This window comes from Ochotona curzoniae, unplaced genomic scaffold (genome assembly GCF_017591425.1).
Source record: "Ochotona curzoniae isolate NIBS_2020 unplaced genomic scaffold, NIBS_Ocur_1.0 scaffold_2587, whole genome shotgun sequence".
Lineage (NCBI taxonomy): Eukaryota > Metazoa > Chordata > Mammalia > Lagomorpha > Ochotonidae > Ochotona > Ochotona curzoniae.
Genome location: NW_024467096.1, coordinates 16,118,210 through 16,139,472, shown reverse-complemented (window position 1 = coordinate 16,139,472; position 21,263 = coordinate 16,118,210). Strand labels below are relative to the sequence as shown.

Below are 21,263 nucleotides of genomic sequence, written 5' to 3'. Positions count from 1 at the left end.
TCATGTCCACTTAGATTCTTTACGAAGTTCCAGTTTGAGCTTAAGCTGTGATTCAGACACATCTGTATGTACCTAAAGAACTGGAGGTTGCGCAGGCCTGGGCCAATTTGCAGAGACAGAGGCACCTGCAAAAGAGGGAACACGAATTCCTGCAGGAGCTTCTCCTCCAACACCACCAGCAACAAGGAAGTGGAGGGGCATTTCCTTCTGTTTCAGTAAAATGCTTGTAAAACCTTGGGCCCAGAGCTAGCATTGCTCAGCCATCCTTCACCACCTGTGGGTGTAAAGTTTCAGGGAAAGAAGAGTTCATTGTGTAAACAACACAAGGTGCAGCTTGGGATCTTTGGAACTTAAGAGTGTCATTACAGTAGGCAATGGCAGCTCCTGGTGGCTACAGAGGTGCCTTGAGGATATAGACAATGGACTTTATCTAGAAAACAGTGAGGGCTAGCCAATAAGGACACACAAAGCAGGTACAAGGCACAAGATGGCTGTATCTAGTAGGACCAGTGGCAAGCAGAACAGTGATGAATAGAAAGCAATTTAAGATCCATGATCCTCATCTGGGACTCTTCAAAAGTGCATTTAGTAGAAGGGTGGACGGGGGAAATGCTTAACAAGGCACTTACGTCCTATGCAAACAAGTAATGAAAAACAAATCAAGTGAAATTTGGGGTATTACAATTAATGATATACTCTATCCCAGGTAAATGCTGGGCAAGTCCATAACATTTAAATAGCCTTTGCTTTTCGCCATCTTCCAGGTATTCATTCAGTAGCCTAATGCTCTTAGACTCACATCTTGTTTTTATTACAGGGATATTAAAATAAAGTTGAATCAAAGCACAAATAAACAAAATATATGCTGAAAAATCCCATCTAGGGCCTGGCACGATAGCTTAGTGGCTAAATCCTCACCTTGCATGTTCAAGGATCCCATATGGACACTGGTTCATGTTCTGGCTGCTCCATTTCCCATCCAACTGCCTGCTTGTGGCCTGAGAAAGCAACTAAGAATGGCCCAAAGCCTTGGGACCACATGGGAGACAAGGAAGAAGCTCTTGCCTCCTGGCTTTGGATTGGCTCAGTTCTGGCCATTGCAGCCATCTGGGGAGTGAACCAGCAGATGGAAGATCTTTCTCTCAATCTCTCCTCTCTAAATCTGTCTTTACAACAAAAACATTTAAAAAATCCTATCTAGCCAAAATAGTACTGAAGCACTGACAGATAATGCAGTAAAAATGGAAACAAGCTAAGTGAAGCAAGTCAGACACAAAGCACCAATACTCCGCAATTCCACTTACATATCTGGAATGAACAAACTCAGAGACTCAGAGACTGGAATCAGGATAGAGATACCAGCAGGAGGGAGAAATGGGAAGTTATTTTTAAAAGGGTGATTAAAATTTTTGGAAATAGTGGTGATAGTTTCACAACACTGGGAATGTAATGTTCTGCATTGTGCACTTAAAAATGGCAAATTTGATACTATGTATGTTTCACCACAATTCAAAAATCTATTTATTTATTTAAAAGGCAAAGAGGGTGGAGGGAGAGAGAGAGAGAGAGAGAGAGAGAGAGAATCTTCTACATGCTAGTTCATTCCCCAAATGCCTATAACTGCTGGGGCTGTGCGAGGCTAAACAGGGGAACTAGGAACTCAGTTCAGTTCTCCCACATTGGCGGCTAGAGCCAAGTACTTGAGTCATCTCCTGCTGCTTCTCAAGTTATGCACCAGCATGAAGCTAGAATCTGGGACTTGAACCCAGGACCTCTGGAATGTGATGTGAGTCCTAAGCAGTATCTTAACCACTGCAACAAATGCCTGCTTTTTGTCACCACAATTATTAAAGAGCAAACCAAACCAAAATGGTTGAGTCACAGCACACCTAGCACAAGAATAGCAAAGCAAGAATCTAGGGGCTTCGCATTAGGAAAGCATATCCTTTGAATCAGAAAAGCCTTAGAATGTACCAGATTCAAGCCTTAACTGGCATAGGAGTTCTCTTTGCTGCTTCCCCAGGATGAGTGCCCAGCCTCTGCCTACGCATACTCAGTCAGGACATTAGTGTCTCTACAACCCACAAACTCTCTATCCCAAGCCCTGAATTTTGGGGTGGTCACAGGGGCACTTCAATAGAAGGTGGGATGGTAAAAAGCTAGTTGGCGGCAGAAGAGCTTGAAAGCAGATCATATAACCCATTTAGCAGCTGGGATCAGGGATAGGGGCTAAAATGTTTTCCACAGACTCCTATTATTGGTTGCTTTGTTATCTGTACTATATATGCTATCTTTGTACATGTGCAGCTGAAGGGGTACACCCAAAGCATTTTCTCTCCAGAAGCAGTCAGCTGGACCCTTGGCAGCACTCTTGGCTGACAGCTTTGCTGGAAGGTGGAGACCAGGGATTCACTGATAACTGACACTGGAGGATCTTGTCAGGATGAGGCAAGACCTCAAGGAGAAGATGGCTAGAGAAAGAGCAAACTGGTGTGGGAACTAAATAGCCAGTGTTTTCCACTGAAAAGGTAGGAAAAAAAAAAAAACCCAAAACACGGTAATAGTTGCCTAGCTGCCATTTTATTTATTTTAGGATTTCATCAGAAAAAAAAAAGCCACTCAGACTGAGTAAACTCAAAGGAGGCTGAATTTTTGTAGCTTTGCGGTAGGTGAATAACATCTTTCAGTCAAACATCCTTCAGCCAGATTAGAGTCAGGAACCTAGAACTCAGTCTATGTCTCCCATGTGGGTGAGTGGAGACTCAAGTATTTGTATTACCCCTGCATCCCAGGGTGCACATTAGGAGGAAACTGAAATCAGAAGTGGAGCCAAGACTCAAAAATCCAGATACTTGAGTATGGGATGTGAATATCCCAAGTGGAATTTTGTTACTTTTCCTAAAAAGATGTACTTATTCATTTATTTGAAAGTCAGAGTTTTAGAGAGAGACAGACATATTGAGAGAAAGAGAAATCCTCCATTTGTTGGATTACTCTGCAATTGGCTACAACAGTCACAACTGGCTCACAGCAAATCTAGGAGCCAGGAGCTTCATTCACATTTCCCATATGGGTGGCAGAGGCCCAAGGATTTGGGCCATCATCTACTGCTTTCCCACATTATCATATCAGAAGTGGTGCAGCCAGAATGTGAACCGGTGTCAATATGAGAAGCTGCTATTGCAGGTAACAACCTCAGTTGCTATGCTACTATGCCTCTCTCTCTTCCCATTCTCCAGTGGCATTTTTAACCTCCATAACAATGCCCCAAAGTAGAAGCGAGATTTTAGGTCAGAAGAATGAATGACTATTAAAAGATGCTAAGTTGGGTGTTTGGTTAAGATGTCAATTGGAATGCCTGCATCCTGTATCAGAATGTTTGGGTTTCAGTCCCTGGATTTAGTGTTGTACAGTCATTTAGGGTGCTCTAGCAGAGGGGAACCTTGTCTGTTTCTCTCTAACTCTCAAATAAATTCTCAAAAACCACGCAAGCAAGAAGACAGGACTGAGTATTAAAGCATTTTTTAAAGATGCTGCCATAGTCTGGATATCTGTGATCCACTCTACTCCCTATGTTGAAATCTCAACACTCAAGGTGATGGTAACAGGAGAGGACCCTTAGGAAGGTGACTGGATAAGTCCTAATGTATGGGTAAGTGCCCTTACAAAACAGGTCCAACAGAATTGGTTACGGACACAGGGACAGACGTCATCTATGAACCTGAACTTGAGCCCTCACCAGGCACCAAAACTACTGGCACCTTGGATACGATCTTGAGCATCCCATGGCATTTTCTTGTACCAATTTAAACAAAAAGGACCAAATACACCAAGTTTTCTTTACTTCCTTCCCCGTTTACCTGTTTTCCCACTCATATTCAGGAGCACTTTTCTAAGAGGTTCATGTCCCAGTTGCTCCACTTCCCATCCAGCTCCCTGCTTGTGGCCTGGAGAAGCAGTAGAGGATGGCCTAAAGCTCTGGGACCCTGCACCAGATCGGATTGGCTCAGCTCCAGTCATTGCAGCCATTTAGGGAGAGAACCAGTGGATGGAAGATCTTTCTATCTCCTTCTCTCTGTAAATCTGACTCTCTAATAAAAATAAATTAATTTCAAATTTGCAGAGATAAGGAGAGACAGAGAAAGATCAAGATCTTCCACTGGTTCTCTCCCCAAGCGGTCACAACAGCTAGAGCTGAGCTGATCCTAAGCCAGGAGCCAGGAGCTTCTTCCTGGTCTCTTACGTAGGTGCAAGGGCCTATGCACTTGGGCTGTCATCCACGCTTTCCCAGGCCACAGGCAAGGAGCTGGGTCAGAAGTGGAACAACTGGGACACAAACCGGTACCCCTATGAGATGTGGGCACTTGTGGAGGGAGTTTAGCCTGTTGAACCACTACATCTGCCCCATTATTTTCCTTTTCCACTCACATGAGTGAAGTGGCTCTGATGGATAAAGAATGCTTACTTATATGTTCTTGTGTACAATAATTTATCAATTTTAATTTCTAGACTGATAAATATCAGTACAGATAGCTCTTTTGGATCTAATTTTTTAAAGTTATGGGGGGGAAGGTCAGTGTTGTAGAGTAGTGGGCAGAGTCACTACCTGCAATGCCAGCATCCCATATGGGCAGCAGTTTAAAACTCAGTTTAAAAAAAAATGCTCTACTTCCAATCCAGTTCCCTGCTAATGCAGCCACAATGGCCAGAGCTAAGCCTATCAAAGCCAGGAGCCAGGAGCTTCTGGGTCTCCCACATAGGTTCACGGTCCCAAGGCTTTGGACCATCCTTGACTGTTTTCCCAGGCCACAAACAGGGAGCCAGATGGGAAGTGGAACAAATGGGACACAAACTGGTGCCTATATAATATCCCGGCAGGTTCAAGGCAAGAACTATAGCCATTAGGTTACTGTGCCAGGCCCCTAAGTAATTTTAAAATATTACTCATTTTTTAGAAGATTTTAAAAAAAATTACTTAAAAGACAGTTGCAGAGAAAGGAAGAGAGACAGAATCTTCGATCCATTGGTTTACTTTCCAAATAGCTATAATGGCCAGGGCTGCGTTGGGCCAAAGTCAGCAGTCAGGAGCTTCTTACAAGTCTGCCACACGAGTTCAAGGACCCAAGCATATGAACCATCTTCCACTGCTTTCTCAGGGACACTAGGAGGGAGCTGGATCAGAAATGTAACAGCCTGGGCCCGGTGCCGTGGCCAAGTAGCTAAAGTCCTTGCCTTGAACACACCAGGATCCCATATGGGCGCCGGTTCTAGTCCCAGCAGCTCCACTTCCCATCCAGCTCCCTGCTTGTGACCTGCAAAAGCAGTCAAGGACGGCCCAAGACTTTGGGATCCTGCACCTGCGTGGGAGACCTGGGGGAAGTTTCTGGCTCCTGGCTCCGGATCGGTACATCACTGGCCGTTGAGGTTACTTGGGGAGTGAATCATTGGACGGAAGATCTTCCTCTCTGTATATCTGACTTTGTAATAAAAATAAATAAATCTTTTTTAAAAAAATAAGGAGATGTATTTTTACAAAAATTCTTATTAGACACAGTAAAAGAAGCTAAAGGAAAAAATATTAAAAGGCTGGTAATACTATAGTTAAATTCTATAAGCACAATGCTTAAATTAAGAATCATCACCTTGACTTCAAAAGCTCTAGCTTCATCCCTTTTGCTATTGCATGGGTCTAGTGGGAATAAGGACCTTATCATTACCCACCAGTCCCTATTCCTAGTGATAACAGTTAGACCACAGTCCTTGTGACATTTACAGCCTTTTCATTGGCTAGCCACTGCTCACCCTCTCTACACTCGCACACTCACAATATGCTGAAGCAGATTCTCTGGTTAAGAGGTGAAAATGGACTATTTCTCAACCTCTAGCTTCTGTGTTGTGCTTTGAGTTGCTTTGGACAATGGGACACTCACAGGCTTGATGCAAACACAAATCACTCGCATGTTTTTGGGTGCTCTCTTGCTGTGTTTGTTATTCTGAGAGCTCCACATGAACAGGAATAGGCTGCTGAGGGATTAGAGGTATGCAGATAACAACAGAGGTGCTCCAGTAGTGGCCACACTCTCAAGAACAGGCTTGTGGAGGAGGCTATCCAAGGCCTGGTCAGCCTGCCAGGCAACCTGGCAATGGACTTGCAGATATTTCCATGCGAGCCAGTCTAAGCCAACCTACAGAATCAAGAATTAAATAAATGCTTACTGTCTTCAGCTGTATGTTTTAGGATGGTTTTAGTGCAGTATAAAGGCTAACATATAATGGATATTTTATTTGGAACTACTGGATGACACATTTAGTGTTAGGGAAATGATTCTCTCTGGGCTTAATTCTATCATGAGTGCTTTCTGGTGCTAACTGTTCCTCTTCTGTACTTCAAGGAAAACTTTTTCTACTTCAAGCAAAACAATACTTTCATTAATGTTAGCAGTAATCCTGTGTCAAATATATGTACATTATAATTTTCACATAATTTTTTTTTATCTTTTCAACAATTCCATCAGATCCTATTATAAAGGATGGCATTCTAACACATTCTTTTAAAACAAGATAGTAATAAAAGTTAAATGCTTTTTAAAAATCCTCCTACATGTCTCATATATCAGGCATCGTAATTGTTGCAAGAGGCAGGATGGTCCCTTTTTACTCGTTCTCACCCAATAACTGTCAGTCTTCTGCAGCACTTGGCAGGAAGATTCCTGGCTTACCTGAGATTTGAAGTAAGTTTCCTGTGGGGTGGCAAGTACATCTGCAGATGCAATGTCTAAATGCATGAGTGTCTGCCGAAAAGAAGGTCGGTTGCGAGGTTTACTTTGCCTGCAAGTAAAAAACACAACTGTATTTCCAAAGTGTGTCTAAGAGGATGATGACTTTACTGAACTTTTTCAAAAAGTATTTACTCCAGATTGGCTGTATATCACACAGTTTTCACAAACTGAACAGCAAAAGGAAAATATAATTCTGAGATAACATTTCATGATGAAACGGAAACCTAGAATCAGTGAACTATTTGAATGTAATCCATAAAACTGGTAATGTAATAGTTGTTATTATTTACCAAAGCCTATTGTTTCATGATGTCCTGCCAAATTATTTTAAATTTGAAGGATATCATAAATTTTAATAAGTCAACAACAGGAGTAGGTGCTATCAGTGTTTTGCAGATGAGAAAATTGACATTTGGGTGACAGCTATCAAATCACACAGATAAAGGGCAGATTTAAATGTTTGAGCCCCATATCCTCAAATTCCACAAGCTTCTAGTATTCTCACTCCCCGGATGATTCCCTTCCAAAGACATGCCAGAGACTTCCCTGCTTTCTTAGAAAAATTTAAGGTATATTTTTGAGGAATAAGGCAAAGAGGAGGGAAGGGGAAACATTTCTTACCACGTCTGTTTCATAAGGATTTTGAAACCATCAGGGCAGGTGGAAGGAACTGGAAGGTGCAGGCTGTTGCTTCCAACACCCCAAATGATGGCTGAAGAATCAACATCTTTGTAAGGGATCTCTCCTGTTAGCAGCTCCCAAAGCACCACTCCAAAAGACCTACAATGGTACCAAGATTTTTCAGAAAGACTCATTTGTATATCCATGCCTTATTAACTCAATTAAGTATCTGTCCAATTTAAACATTCTGATACTGCTATAAGAATAACAGAGAACTCTGGAAAACCACTGGGAGGTAACGGACACCAGTAGATATTTAAATATATTGTTTTAGGGCCTTAGAGATTAACCCTGGTCACTGAATAAAAGGCCAAGCATTTGGACTGGTAAGAGTCCAGAAACATGGGACAAGTATCATGGTGTAGCTGATAAAAATACTGCCTGAGATGCTGGCACCCCACATAGGTGTCTGTTTGTGTTCTGGCTGCTCCACTTCTAATCCAGCTCCTTGCTAAAGCAGCGGATGGGCCCACCACGGTGGCGCAAGTGGTTAAGGTCCTCGCCTTGCACGCCCGGGATCCCATATGGGCACCAGTTATATCCCGGCAGCCCCGCTTCCCTTCCAGCTCCCTGCCTGTGGCCTGGGAAAGCAGTCGAGGACGGCCCAAAGCTTTGGGACCCTGCACCCATGTGGGGGACTCTGCACCCATGTGGGAGACCCTGAAGAGGCTCTTGGCTCCCAACTTTGAATTGGCATAGCTTTGACTGTTGTGCTCACTTGGGGAGTGAATCATCAGACAGAAGATCTTCCTCTCTGTCTTTCCTCTCTGTATATCTGCCTTTCCAATAAAAAAATAATAAAAATAAATCTTTAAAAAAAAAAGAAAAGAAAAGCAGTGGAAGATGGCCTAAGTGTTTGAGCCCCTGCTACCCAGATAGGAGATTCAGACGAAGCTCTTGGCTTTGGCTTCACCCAATTTTAACTGTTGTAGCCATTTAGGAAGTGAACCAATGAATGAAAGCTCTCTTAATCTCTTCCATTCTCTTTGTAGTTCTCACTCTCAAATAAATAAGAAAATCTTCAAAAAACATCAGGACATATGTAGGATATATACAGAAATTCAGTATGTTTTTATGAGAGAAATGATGTTACGAACCAGTAGGAAAAATTAATTCATCAAAAAATGTGGTTGAGACAAATGGTGAAAAATTAAATGTGTATCTCCTCCATACACCAAAACAAATTACAAATAAAGTTAGATGTGATAAGTCAAATCGTAAAAATCTTAGAAAAAAATGGAGGACATTTTCTATTTAATTTTAGATGATAAAAATTCTTTGAAGTATGAAACTTAGATGCCATAAAAGAAAAGACTGATAAATCAAATTGTATTTTAAAAATCAGAGGCACAGGGCCTGGCACAATAGCCTAGCACCTAAAGTCTTCGCCTCACAAGCGCTGGGATCCCATATGGGAACCGGTTCTAATCCCAGCAGCCCCGCTTCCCATCCAGCTCCCTGCTTGTGGCCTGGGAAACTAAGCATGGCCCAAAGTTTTGGAACCCTGCACCCACGTGAGAGGCTTCTGGCTTCAGATTGGCGCAGCTCTAGTCGTTGTGATCATTTGGGGAGTGAATCATAGGATGGAAGATCTTTCTCCCTGTTTCTCCTCCTCTCTGTTCTTCCTCCTTTCTATATATCTGACTTCTCAATAAAAATAAAACAAATCTTTTTAAAAATCAGATGCACCCAAAACAAAAACTCAAGCAAAACAACACAGGTGAAATGTCTGATATTCACTTTTATGAAAGGCCAAACTCTTTACTATACAAAACATCCATGTATTCATGAGAGTAAAGACCAGAAATCTGAGCAAAGAATGTGAATGTTCGGGCCCGGCGCTGTGGCCTAGCGGCTCAAGTCCTTGCCTTGAACATGCTGGGATCCCATATGGGTGCCGGTTCTAATCCTGGCAGCTCCACTTCCCATCCAGCTCCCTGCTTGTACCCTTGGAAAGCAGTTGAGGACAGCCCAAGACTTTGGGACCCTGCACCCATGTGGGAGACCTGGAGGAAGTTTCTGGCTCCTGGCTTCAGATCGGTGCAGCACCAGCTGTTGCGGTCACTTGGGGAGTGAATCATCAGATGAAGATCTTCCTCTCTGTCTCTCCTCCTCTCTCTATATCTGACTTTGCATTAAAAATAAAATAAATCTTAAAAAAATGTGAATGCTCATAAATAAGAAATTACAAATGTCTCTTACACATACCAAAAAATGTATAAGTTTGCTTATAAGAGAAACATAAACTGAATTATACCCGACACCATTTTTACATATATATTTGCTACAATCCATCAGCTTAACATATTTTATAGGTAAGGATGGGAAAACATACTGTATTTCTGTGAGAATTTATATTGATATAATCCCTAGGCAGGACACTTTGGTAATAATCCTAAGGGACAAATGATCCCACATTTCTATCTTTCTATCTATCCATCCATCATCTATCTATACTATTACTCAGGTTTCTCATGCAATTGTTTTAAAAAGATGTATTTGAGTGGCTGTGTTACAAAGAGAAAGAGGAGGAGAAATAGATATCTTGCATTTCCAAAATGGCTACAATGGCAGGAACTGGGATGGTCTGAAGCCAGGAGTTTCTTCCAGGTCTCCCACCTGGCTGTGGGACCCAAACATGTGCACCATCCTCTGCTGCTTTCCCGGGCCCCGTAGCAGGGAGCTGGGTCCAGCAGCCAGGACTCAAATCATCACTCATGTAGGATACGAGCATTGCAAGCAGCACTCTAATCCATTCTACCACAACACTGGCCCTTACATGCAACTTTAACATATGCTATTAGCTTGGTTTTAAGTCTGAAAGTACTATTTGACAATTTTTAGGGAGAAAAAAAAGCAACTGCAGGAAAAAAAATTGTTAATAGTAAAGACTTGTAACCTCAGAGGAAAAGCTGACAAAGATTAGCCAAAAAGAAAAACAAAACAAAACAAAACAGCATAGTTCACACGGGCTGTCCAATAAAAGGGCAATTGGCCTTATTTATGTCCCTCAGATTGGTCCAGAGCACTGAACTCTGCCCCAATAAAGTACATTATTGATTCATGACATGATGGTGTGGGTCACTGAAAACAGGTAAATGTTGTTTAATATACCTTACTAAGTAAAATGGGAATTACGTAGTACATTTCACAAAGACTTCCATACGAGAGGGCCATTTAAAGTAAACTTTGCCTTACAGAAGGTTCTGAGTATTCTCTGAGGTCTCCCAGACTGCTGACTTACTGACTGGAGAGTCACTCTAACCCCACTCTTACTCTCTCCAATGAAGTATACTGGGTTGTTCCTCAGATATTATGATGCTGAGGCTAAACAGAAGTGAGAAACACTAAAGCATATTCTGGGGAAGCAAAAGTGTTGAAGGATGAAAATGCTAAGAGGGTCAAACTGGAGAAAGGCTTTCTAACTGGCAGGAGTGATGCTACTCACCATATGTCAACCTTCTCTGAGACAGGCTCATTCCGTATCACCTCTGGCGCCATCCAAGCAACGGTGCCAGCAAAGGACATCTTGGTGCTTTTATCACTGAGTTCCTTGGATGTACCAAAATCTGAAATTTTTACTGCATCTGTGTGAGTCACTAAGACACTTTAAAAAGAAATAAAGAAAACACCCAGATCATTAGTACTAATGAAAACCATGACTCTAAATGGTAACTGAAGGTTTTGTTTACTGCCTTCTACTTTGCAGAATTCAGTCTGTAATTTCGAATATTACCAGCGCATTAGCTGTGCATTAGTGAAAGCACCATTCATACTTGTGGGGAAGCATATGTAGCAGAGTGCACGCACAACACCTGGTTTTATTCTGCCTCCACCACCTGCTAACTATGTGAATTTTTGTCAAATTAACTCTACTAAGCCATTTTTTCTCATTTGTAAAATGGAGGCAATTTAAGTCATAGTATCTGATCCACAATTCAACTGCAGAAAACTCTCAAAATGTTTCACGATTTGAAAGCAAGATTCATGTATTTGAGAGGCAAAGTGATAGGGAGATACAAAGAGAGAAACTTTCCATCTGCAGATTGACCACTTCAGGGACCGCAACAGTCACAGCTGCATCAGGCCAAAATAATGAGCAACGCGCTCCATCTGGGAGACATTACCTCCTAACTCTCAGGGAGCTGGGGGCTGGATCTGAAGCAGAGCAGTCAGAACCAGAGGCAGCACTCAGCTACAGATGCAGGTGTCCTAGGGAGCAGCTTAGGACCCCAAGGCTGGCCTAAACCTAATCTGGGCGGAGGTCATAGAGTTTACTACAGATATGCCACTGTGGATGATGATAATATGCCAATCCAGGTGGAGGTTCTCGTTTTTCCTCTGAAATCACTTGGCTCCAAGAGTTTTGAAAAAAGGATTAATGGGTCTATAGTAATGACTTCATAGAATTTTTGTTTGAACTGAATGAAATATGTATAGCACTCGTGGTTAATAAATCTTGGTTTCCATCCTTAGCCAATCTTGCTCAACTCACTAAAGAAAAACCAACCAACGAAACAAACAAACAAGCCCTGCTGGGCCTGGTGTGGTAGCCTAGTGGTTAAAGTCCTCATCTCACACATGCTGGGACCCCGTATGGGGGCTGGTTCTAACCCTGGCAGCTCCACTTGCCATCCAGCTCCCTGCTGTGGCCTGGGAAAGCAGTCAAGGATGGCCCAAAGCGTTGGGACTTTGCATCCATGTGGGAGACCCAGAAGCTCCAGGCTCCTGGCTTTGGATCGGCTCAGCTCCGGCTGTTGCGACTGCTTGGGAAGTGAATCAACAGACAGAAGATCTTTCTCTTTGTCTCGCTTCCTCTCTGCATATGACTTTCCAATAAAAATAAAATAAATCTTAAAAAAAAAAAAAACCCTGCTGCTTTTACATGGAGGAAATTAAGGAGAATAGCACCGGTTTCATCTATCCTTAGTTCCTTCACAAATTATTTCTCAAGAATAAATGGTTCAATTGGAGGCCTTTGCAAATATTTTATGTGCCTTAAGTGTATATAGTGGGTGCAAAAGCAACAGGTTGTGGTTTAAGGATGCAAACAGAAGAAATGAGCACATTTAGACAAAAACATTTATTTTGCAAATAAACCAAGGAGTAGCTTGCTTGTTCAGTAAATTAACCACTACAATCAGCATTGTTGGGCATAATGGTGAGAATAAGAGCCATTTTGCAGCTTATGATCAGGGGCTGCTGTCTGCTTTTGATGGAGAAGGAGGTAGGATTCCTTGTGAGGCCTTTACCTCCATGTATACAAGGCAGGATGTATTAGTTTGGGAATCAAATTCTGGGTTCAAGCCCCATGCAATGATATTGGCTGAGTCTTAATTTTTCTTTTACATAAAATAAGAATAATGATGCCAACAAATCCATCCCACACAGTTTTTGCCAGTATCAAAAATGATAAAATAAGGGATCTTTTTAAAATGTCATAAGCCATATGCAAATGTGTTTCTGGGCACTTTTCTGGTTCACTAAACCAAATCATAATGAAACATATTGAAGATGAATTTGAATCCAAAAGCTACATTAAAATGCATCTTTTTTTTTTCCAATTTCTTTCCTTTATACAATTTGGGGAACTAAAATAAACATTGTCCTGCTCCCATAAAGTAGCTACAGGTAGCCAAGGAATCATCTTGGAAACAGAGACTACTAGAAATCCTGTTTCTCCCAAATAATAATTTAAAATTTTCTTATGATCCCTTTGAATTTTGCAAATGCTTATTTCCTCCTTTACTTAGACTCCAGAGAGCTTAAACCAAATCTGTCGTTCACCTCTGACAATTATGCAGAATCTATAGCATAGATTTAATAAACAGGTTTTACTTCATTCATGTATTTTTGAATCTTTGGATGTTTTTACATTTCTTGGCCTCTTTCTGTTTTTTTTTTAAATTATTTTTTAATAATCTTACTTAGTTGAGTAGGGTACAAAGGGTCAAGGGCTACAGGGTGAAAGTGGGTAATACCATTGTTTCCACGCTAATATAATCATTTTTTCTTGTATCTGAGGTTAGGGGAGTAACAAAGGGAAAAGCCCCACACAACCTCCCACCCATCCCAGATCCCCAATGGGAGGAGCACTCCGAGGGTCCTGCTCAAACAGTTTTGATAGTTCATCAGTTCTGGATTGCTGCCAATCTCACAGTTTCAATCGCAATGAAACCTATTCAGAGTCCACTTTTTGGTCTCTTTCTTATTCATCTGCTTTAATTCTGTTATATATAGTTCTGCAACTCGGATTTAAAAATTGGAAGATAGGGGCATTACAGGAAAATAATATAGCAAAACTTCAATGGGGGCCATTTGATGTTAATTACATCAGATGATGGAAGGTGAATACTTCAGATAATAACGATTTTGGTTCATAATTACGCAATTTGAAGGCAACATTAAGAGGGCAGGTGTTGTGGCAGCAGGTTGACTCATTTCTTGGGATGCCTGCACGCCTTAATGAAGCGCAGGTTGAAGCCTTAGCTGTTTCGTTTCCTGTCTTGCTTTTTGCTAACGTACTCTGAGAGGCAACAGATGAAGGCTCAAGTACTTCGGACTCTGTCAATCACATGGGAGACTCAGATGGAGTTTCTGGCTCTTCAACCTGGCTCAGTTCTGGCTGTTGCCAGCCTTTGGCAAATGAACCAGCACACTGAAGCACTTTCTCTCTCTGTCAGTGTTGCTCTGCTTTTCAAGTAGATGAAAATAAACGAAATATCTTTTGGAAGTGATAAGTATTTTCTTTAAACTTTATTTCAGAATAGTTTTAAATTTACAAAACAGAAATGATACAGTTGTAAAAGGGTTCCAATCTACCCAAAATTCAGTCTTCACTATATATTTTTGATTTATTTATTTAATTTTTTTATTGGAAAGATAGGTCAGATTTACAGAGAAAAGGAGAGTCAGAAAAATCTTCCATCAGCTGGTTCACTCTCTAAATGGCCACAACAGCCAGAGCTGAGCTGATCTGAAGTCAGTAATCAGGAGCCTCCTCTGGGTCTCCCACTTGGGAGCAGAGTTCCAAGACTTTGAGCCATCTTATGTTGTTTTCTAAGGCCATTAGCAGAGAGCTGGACGGGAAATGGAACAGCTGGGACACGAACTGGCATCTATATAGGATCCCAAGCCTTGAAAGGTGAGGATTTAGCCATTGAGCCATTGCACTGGGCCCAGGCTTTGGCTATTTTTAAACATATTAGTATATTTACTACAATCCATTAAAAAAACAGCAAAAAGAAAAAACTATTATTATATACCTAGACATATCTGTCAATAAATAATTAAGGCAACAATAATTAAAATAATATATAAGCAGGATTATCTACTGTGCTGATTTAAACTGAACATATAATGAAAACTTTAACTGTAGCTGATAAAAATTCTATATTTCTAAATAAGAATACAAGATAGATGGGAAATGAGCTCCAGAACTCACTTTGGCGATTTGAGATCACGGTGAATAATTTTATGGAGATGCAAATAATTCATTCCACTTGCGATTCCTGTGGACCAGTCTACTAGCAATCGAGGGGTGATCTTCCTGCCAGCGCGCAAAACCTCATAGAGTTGGCCATGAGCACAGTATTCCATGATGATACAATAACACGGGGCCTGAGTACAAACACCCCTTTCAAGAAGAGACAGACATGGATATAAACAAAAGCATACAAACACACAAGCATGCATTTTTATATTTTAAGAATATTTAATAGGCTTTCAAAAGACCAATTATCTATCCAAATTATTTTTAACATGGACACAGATCATGTTCTTTACTATCAAATTATTACTAAGATTTCCCTAAGTCAACAGGTTATGCACAAAATTTTCTGTTTTGTTCACTCCACACACCTAACTTGCTCTATCTGGTGATTTTCTGGATCCATTCCATTTTGGGACAAAGAACAAACCTTCCTGAAGGTTGTGTAGGCTGTAACATCCCAACTAAATGACACCCACTAAAGCTTTCAACCAGCTACCAAATCATCTCCTATCTCTGAGGTTGCTGGAAGGGATGAAAGAATTCAGAGATCATGCTTGAGTAATTGGTCATGTTAAGCTCCTCTGACAACAGCAGGTTATGAAGAAGTATAATTCAGTTGCATTTTCCCTGCCTTCGTGTGCTTGTCAAACGCCACAAAGTTATTTCTGCCACTCTCTGAGAGGCTACCCAGAATTCTCCTTTTGATTTTTTAACAAAACTTCTTCCTTCAAATTTCTGCCATTTGACTTCAAGGAAAGCTCAGGGGCACACAGCAGCTACAAACAACAAACAGATAATTTAATCATCATGGCAGAGAAATAATGGATGGGGAAGAAATAATGTAATGTGCCGAATATTATAAACATCTGTCTGATGATACTCAGCATCCTATTCTGCTATGTTTTACCTTGTCACGCAAACATGGAAAGGGTCTAACAGGGATACGTTACGTACTGTTCATCTCCCTTGACTGACAAATGAGAAGCAATCATTCCATCAGCCCTACAAGGTTGCCAGGCTTCTTAGCAGCTATAAATAACACTTTTATAATCACTTCTAATTGCTACCTTTTCTTCCCTTGGCACTGAATTCCATTAGGAACAGTCAGGTTGTTTTTTTTTTTTAAGAGTATTAAAAAAATTGAAAGGAAAAAAAGAACATAATATTATCTTATACTTCCCCTTATGTATTTGGGTCCTACTAACATCAAAAAAGCTGTAAGCACAGAGAAGGAGGGAGGGAGAGAGAGAGAGAGAGAGAGAGAGAGAGAGAGAGAGAGAGAAAGAAATGTATTAAAATCAAATCATGACATCCTGTTTTCCAGACAGGCCTGAATGTGATTCACTGGCCAAGCAACACATGGCACAGATGGCAGCAAACACAACACTATACATTGCCCCCAAGAACATGGTGTAATGGGCCAGGAACACAATCTCACCATTGTTTTCCATAAAGAGGTAAAGACTATTCAAGCATCCTCAGTAGAGACAGCTGGGCACTAGCAATGGCAAGACTTGACCAACCATGCTGAAAACTGCATGTGTAGGTTCGAGGGTCGGAAGAGCGGGTTGGGAAAAAAGATAGAGGAAAATGGAAGAAGCCAAAGAAACAAAGGAAAAAATAACTTTCTCGTGCTTTTGTTCTTTTACGATGCATTTCTACTTTCACCTGCATGGGGCATACTGCTAGAAAGCCCTCATTAGGGACACACAGCCTAGTTCACTTCTGGGCGGCTAAAGAGCCACGCTGAACTTCAAAGTGTTCTGTATCTCATTATTGTCTTAGTGATCTATGCTCAAAAGTCCTTGGCCTTCTGTCCCAATTAGGAGGGTACATTTTATCAGAACTGATAGCTGTCTTAGTGCAAAAGCATGCAGGTCTCCATTCATCTTCCTGCTTAAAACCTGCCTGTTATCTTTTGGAATTTATAGGCCTTGGAAAGACTGTAACTGATCTCTGTAGTATTTCATTTTAGTCACACATCCTTTTGGTTCTAATAGGGTACCACATGACAGAATTACCATGGCAACTGATACCGTCTCCCATGTTGTCTGCACTAAGGTGCCTTCTACAGGGAAATGAATCCAAACTTTTTAAAGTTTCTGTTAGATCCCAGTAGAACGTTTCTCTTTGTGTCATACATCTTTTTATTGCAGAAAGGATTTTGTTTGGGAATCAAACTTCAACCTTGGCATTGATCTAACCACCCCCCTCCCAATCCCCTGCCACCTATACAGATTTCTACTCCAACTGAGTTTATTATTTGAACATCTAAGAAGCTTTATGAGAGTTTTACAAAGGAAAGATCCTTCTTGAGACAGAGACAACTTACCTCTAGTTTAAGTAAGGGGAACTACAAGTTATTCTATTTTCACTGTGGTCTCATTGGTCACAATGTATCAAATATATCAAGAGTCTTTCCTTCTAAACTGGCATCTTATCTAAAAGCTACCTTTCCTGTTCATTACCTTTCTTCTGCCATTCATTTGTTCAAGTCTGTGGCAGTATTTCCAGAATGGCAGGGGAAGAAACTCAAGGGGAAAGTTCAAATGGAAGAGTACATGATACAGTTGAGCACTTCCAAGATTGGTGACTTCTATAAATTTATCTGTTTGACCCTTCTGTTTGGGAGCCCAGTTATTACGAAAACAATAATCTAGACATGAATGGAATGTTCACCTACTCTTGAAAACAACCACTCTATGAAAATAACTTATGACCTTCAGCACTAGATTTAGAAGGCTGAGTGGCATGTGCTATTGAGTGCTTTTGAAACATCTTTCAAAGCAGGTGCTTATATGTAATATGTTAGGAGAAAGAAAGAAACCATTTCTTTAAGAGCAACAATACAAAATGTTCACCTACTTGAATGCGATGATGTTAGGGTGCTTCAACTTCCTCAAATGCTTGATATCCGTCTCATTCTGTTCTCTCACTTTCTTGATGGCCACCTCCTCTGCTCGAAACTTGCCCAAGAAGACAGCTCCTTGGGCTCCACTACCCAGCCACTGTAGCTCTGAGATCTCCTCGAAGGGCACTTCCCAAGTATCTAGGCACACAAGCAAGAAACATGAAGAAATCTCAGTGCGGAGGAACTAGTCTATCAAGCCACTTGGAAGGCACCTGTCACTGTCCCCAAGAATGATCTCTGTTCTTTGTCTCTGGAGGCCTGTCTTTGGGCCCTGGTGCTCTTCATCATATATTCACATATATTCAACTGTACCAACTTTTTACCACCGAAATCAAGCAGTTCAGAAGTCTCTAACAAACTCTTCCAGAAAATACACATCCCTGACAGTTCTTCAGCCTCACCTGCACAGGTAAGCTTGTGGGTTCCAGCCTTATCTCACAATCCATTATAGGTACTACTTCTCCCCTCTTTGAATTTTTTAGTGCTCAATGATTCCTTGCTGAATAAATTTTCAGTAATACCTTCTTAAGGCTGAATTATACACACTTCTTATCATAGCATTTACCTCTTATTGAGTACTTACTATATACCAGACACTGGCATAGTGCTTTACGTGTTACGTGTTTAATCTTCACAACATTGCTAGTTGTCTGGCCTTCTTGTAGTTTCTTAAAGACAAGAAAACCAAGGAATAAGGTCATTAAGTAGGTTTCCCAGAGAAATATGGCCGGTAAGTGGCTAAGCTGAGTCAGAACCCCAGAATTACATGATTTCACCAACAGTGCTTTGTCTACTGTAGCACAGGGCTGCTCATAAAATAATTGAGAGGATCATTAGTCATGATACGTTTACACATATGCCATATACAGTGTCTTTACATTTCTACTTTCCTTAAAGGTTTTTTTGTTTGTTTGTTTTTGTGGGGTTTTTTGCACTACAATTTTAAAAGAAGTTGTTTTTAGGTGATGACATTGCTGCAGATTCATGTTGCATTTTATTTTCATGCATAAATTATTTTTCTTAATCACAAGACAACACCTCCTTTATAATGAGTAAAATGTTATTTAAAGTCAAACACTATAAAAATTCAATTAGTATGTGCTTTAATGAACTTTAAAAACAACAACAACAACAAATTGATATACTTCTTTGGTCCTTCTCCTTGTCTGCTTTTATGAGGGCACTGTTACAGGTAAGAAATGAATATCAAAGAGCTTGGAGTCCTGTGTGGGTAGCAAGGATGATAACACCACTAAAGGTTATGTGAGATTCTTGTCAGATTACTGAACCGCCTCTGTCTGCAGAACACAGAACAAAGCAGCACTGAGTTAGTGTTGAAGATACTCTGCTCATGAGATATTTTCTACAACACGGATGAAATAACAGCAGCAAATTCTTCACTATCTAGAAATATATGTCCCTACTTCCTATTTTTTTCTACTTCACGAGAAAATAAGTTTTATAGGGTTCTTAATAAAATGTAGTTTACTATTATAATAGCTAAAAATTGACCTTCAAAGTATAACTATTAGAATTCTTATATTCTCTTACTCTGCCTTTCAAATACATAAAACTAAGTAAGTTTTAAAAAATAGAAAAATATAAAAGAAAATGAAAGAAAAAAGAAGAAAGAGAAAAAAGGGGAAGGCATTGTGGTGCAGTGGGTTAAACTACCTTTGCGATGCCCACATCCTCCACCTGAGTGCCTGGGATATAGATGGCTTATGTAAAGCAATCTTCCTCAGCAGCGTTCCAGGAAACAACTGAACACAGCATTTTAAACCATATGCAGGGCTGAAAAAAGTATAGTTAGGGTTCTATGGCAAGATCATAATGGGGTAATATGTGTTTGAATAATTCTATGAAAGTCAAGTTACCCTAAGTCTTTTTTTTTATAATTTATTTTTATTGGAAAGGCAGATCTGCAGAGTGAAGGAGAGACAAAGATCTTCCATCTCCTCACTCTCCAGTTCACTATTGCAGTTCACTCTCCAAGTGGCTGCAATAGTCGGTGCTGAGCTGATCTGAAGTCAGGAGCCAGGAACCTCTCCAGGTCTCCCACACGGGTGCAGTGTCCCGAGGCTTTGGGCCGTCCTCCATTGCTTTCCCAGGCCCCAGGCAGAGAGCTGGATGGGAAGTGGAGCAGCCGAGGCACAAATCAGCACCCATATAGGATCCTGGTGTGTGCAAGCATTTAGCCACTAGGTCATCATGTCCGGCCCTCACCAAGCCCTCACCCTAAGTTTAACATAACAATTACTCAAATCAGGTTAATGTTTGGGTGAATTTCTCCCTACCTACTCAATCTTCATTTACTGTTGCATATTAGAAGTTTAGAAATGACATTAATAACCAGAAAAACATATTTTATCTGAAATTCCATCTCATACTCATCATCTTTTCTTCTAGTTTTTAGTAATGTTTACAGCTGTATAAAATTTGTATGGACTAAGAATAGGCAATCTTTTTTTGTTCCTACCAAGGGCCATTTTGGATGTTTATAACATCATTCATGGGCTCTATGAAATTATAAACTTACATACAAGAATCTGGTCTGGGAACACCTAGACAAAGTTTCTTTGAGGATCCCCCCAATCGAACTGCCAGACTCAGAACCCTGACCATGAAAAGACAGAGGATAGAACAAGTCAATCAACCACCTCAGCTCTATGTTGGCAGTGAAAAAATGGGCAAACGGAGACTCTATGAAGGACTATGTCAATCAGTGGATTCTTCAATGACCTCATCATGCTTGGAGTGGCGAGACTGGCAACAATTCATAACTGTTGAACTATCAAAACCACTTGGACCCTTGGAACATGCCCCACATTGAGGACCTGGTTTGGGTGGGAGACTGGGTGGGGCTTTTCCCTTAAGATGCCCCTTTACCTCAAATATATGGAGGAAACAATAGGGAAATAATAGTCTTACCCATTTTCCTGTAGCCCTTGAACCTTTTTACCCTAATTAACTATGTAAAGAAATTGTCAAAAATTTAATTTAAAAAATGGAAAAGGTTTTGGCCCTGTGGCATGGCCTAATGGCTAAAGTCCTCGCCTTGTACGCACCAGGATCCCATATGGGTGCTGGTTCTAATCCCAGCAGCTCCACTTCCCATCTAGCTCCCTGCTTGTGGCCTGGGAAAGCAGTCAAGGATGGCCCAAAGCCTTGGGACACTGAACCTGTGTGGGAGACTTGGAAGAAGTTCCTGGCTCCTGGCTTCAGATCGGCATAGCATCGGCCGTTGCGCTCACTTGGGGCGTGAATCATCGGAGGGAAGATCTTCCTCTCTATCTCTCCTGCTCTCTGTATATCGGACTTTGTAATAAAAATAAATAGAAAAAGAAAAACAAAGCTCTCTACATACTTCTTAGCTTCAGATCAAGAGGATAATTTTACA

General features: G+C 40.9%; 1 protein-coding gene across 1 annotated transcript in view; it reads right to left on the bottom strand.

Annotated features, from left to right (window-relative positions):
• Positions 1 to 21,263, bottom strand: part of MAP3K13 (mitogen-activated protein kinase kinase kinase 13) — a 160,532-nt gene that overhangs the window by 20,562 nt on the left and 118,707 nt on the right. The window contains exons 4-8 of the mRNA XM_041002670.1: positions 17,818 to 18,001; positions 14,905 to 15,096; positions 10,909 to 11,067; positions 7,401 to 7,559; positions 6,720 to 6,828 (exon numbers count right to left, since the gene is read on the bottom strand). Coding sequence (XP_040858604.1) covers positions 6,720 to 6,828; positions 7,401 to 7,559; positions 10,909 to 11,067; positions 14,905 to 15,096; positions 17,818 to 18,001 — 803 coding nt within the window. The remainder of the gene's footprint in view (positions 1 to 6,719; positions 6,829 to 7,400; positions 7,560 to 10,908; positions 11,068 to 14,904; positions 15,097 to 17,817; positions 18,002 to 21,263) is intronic.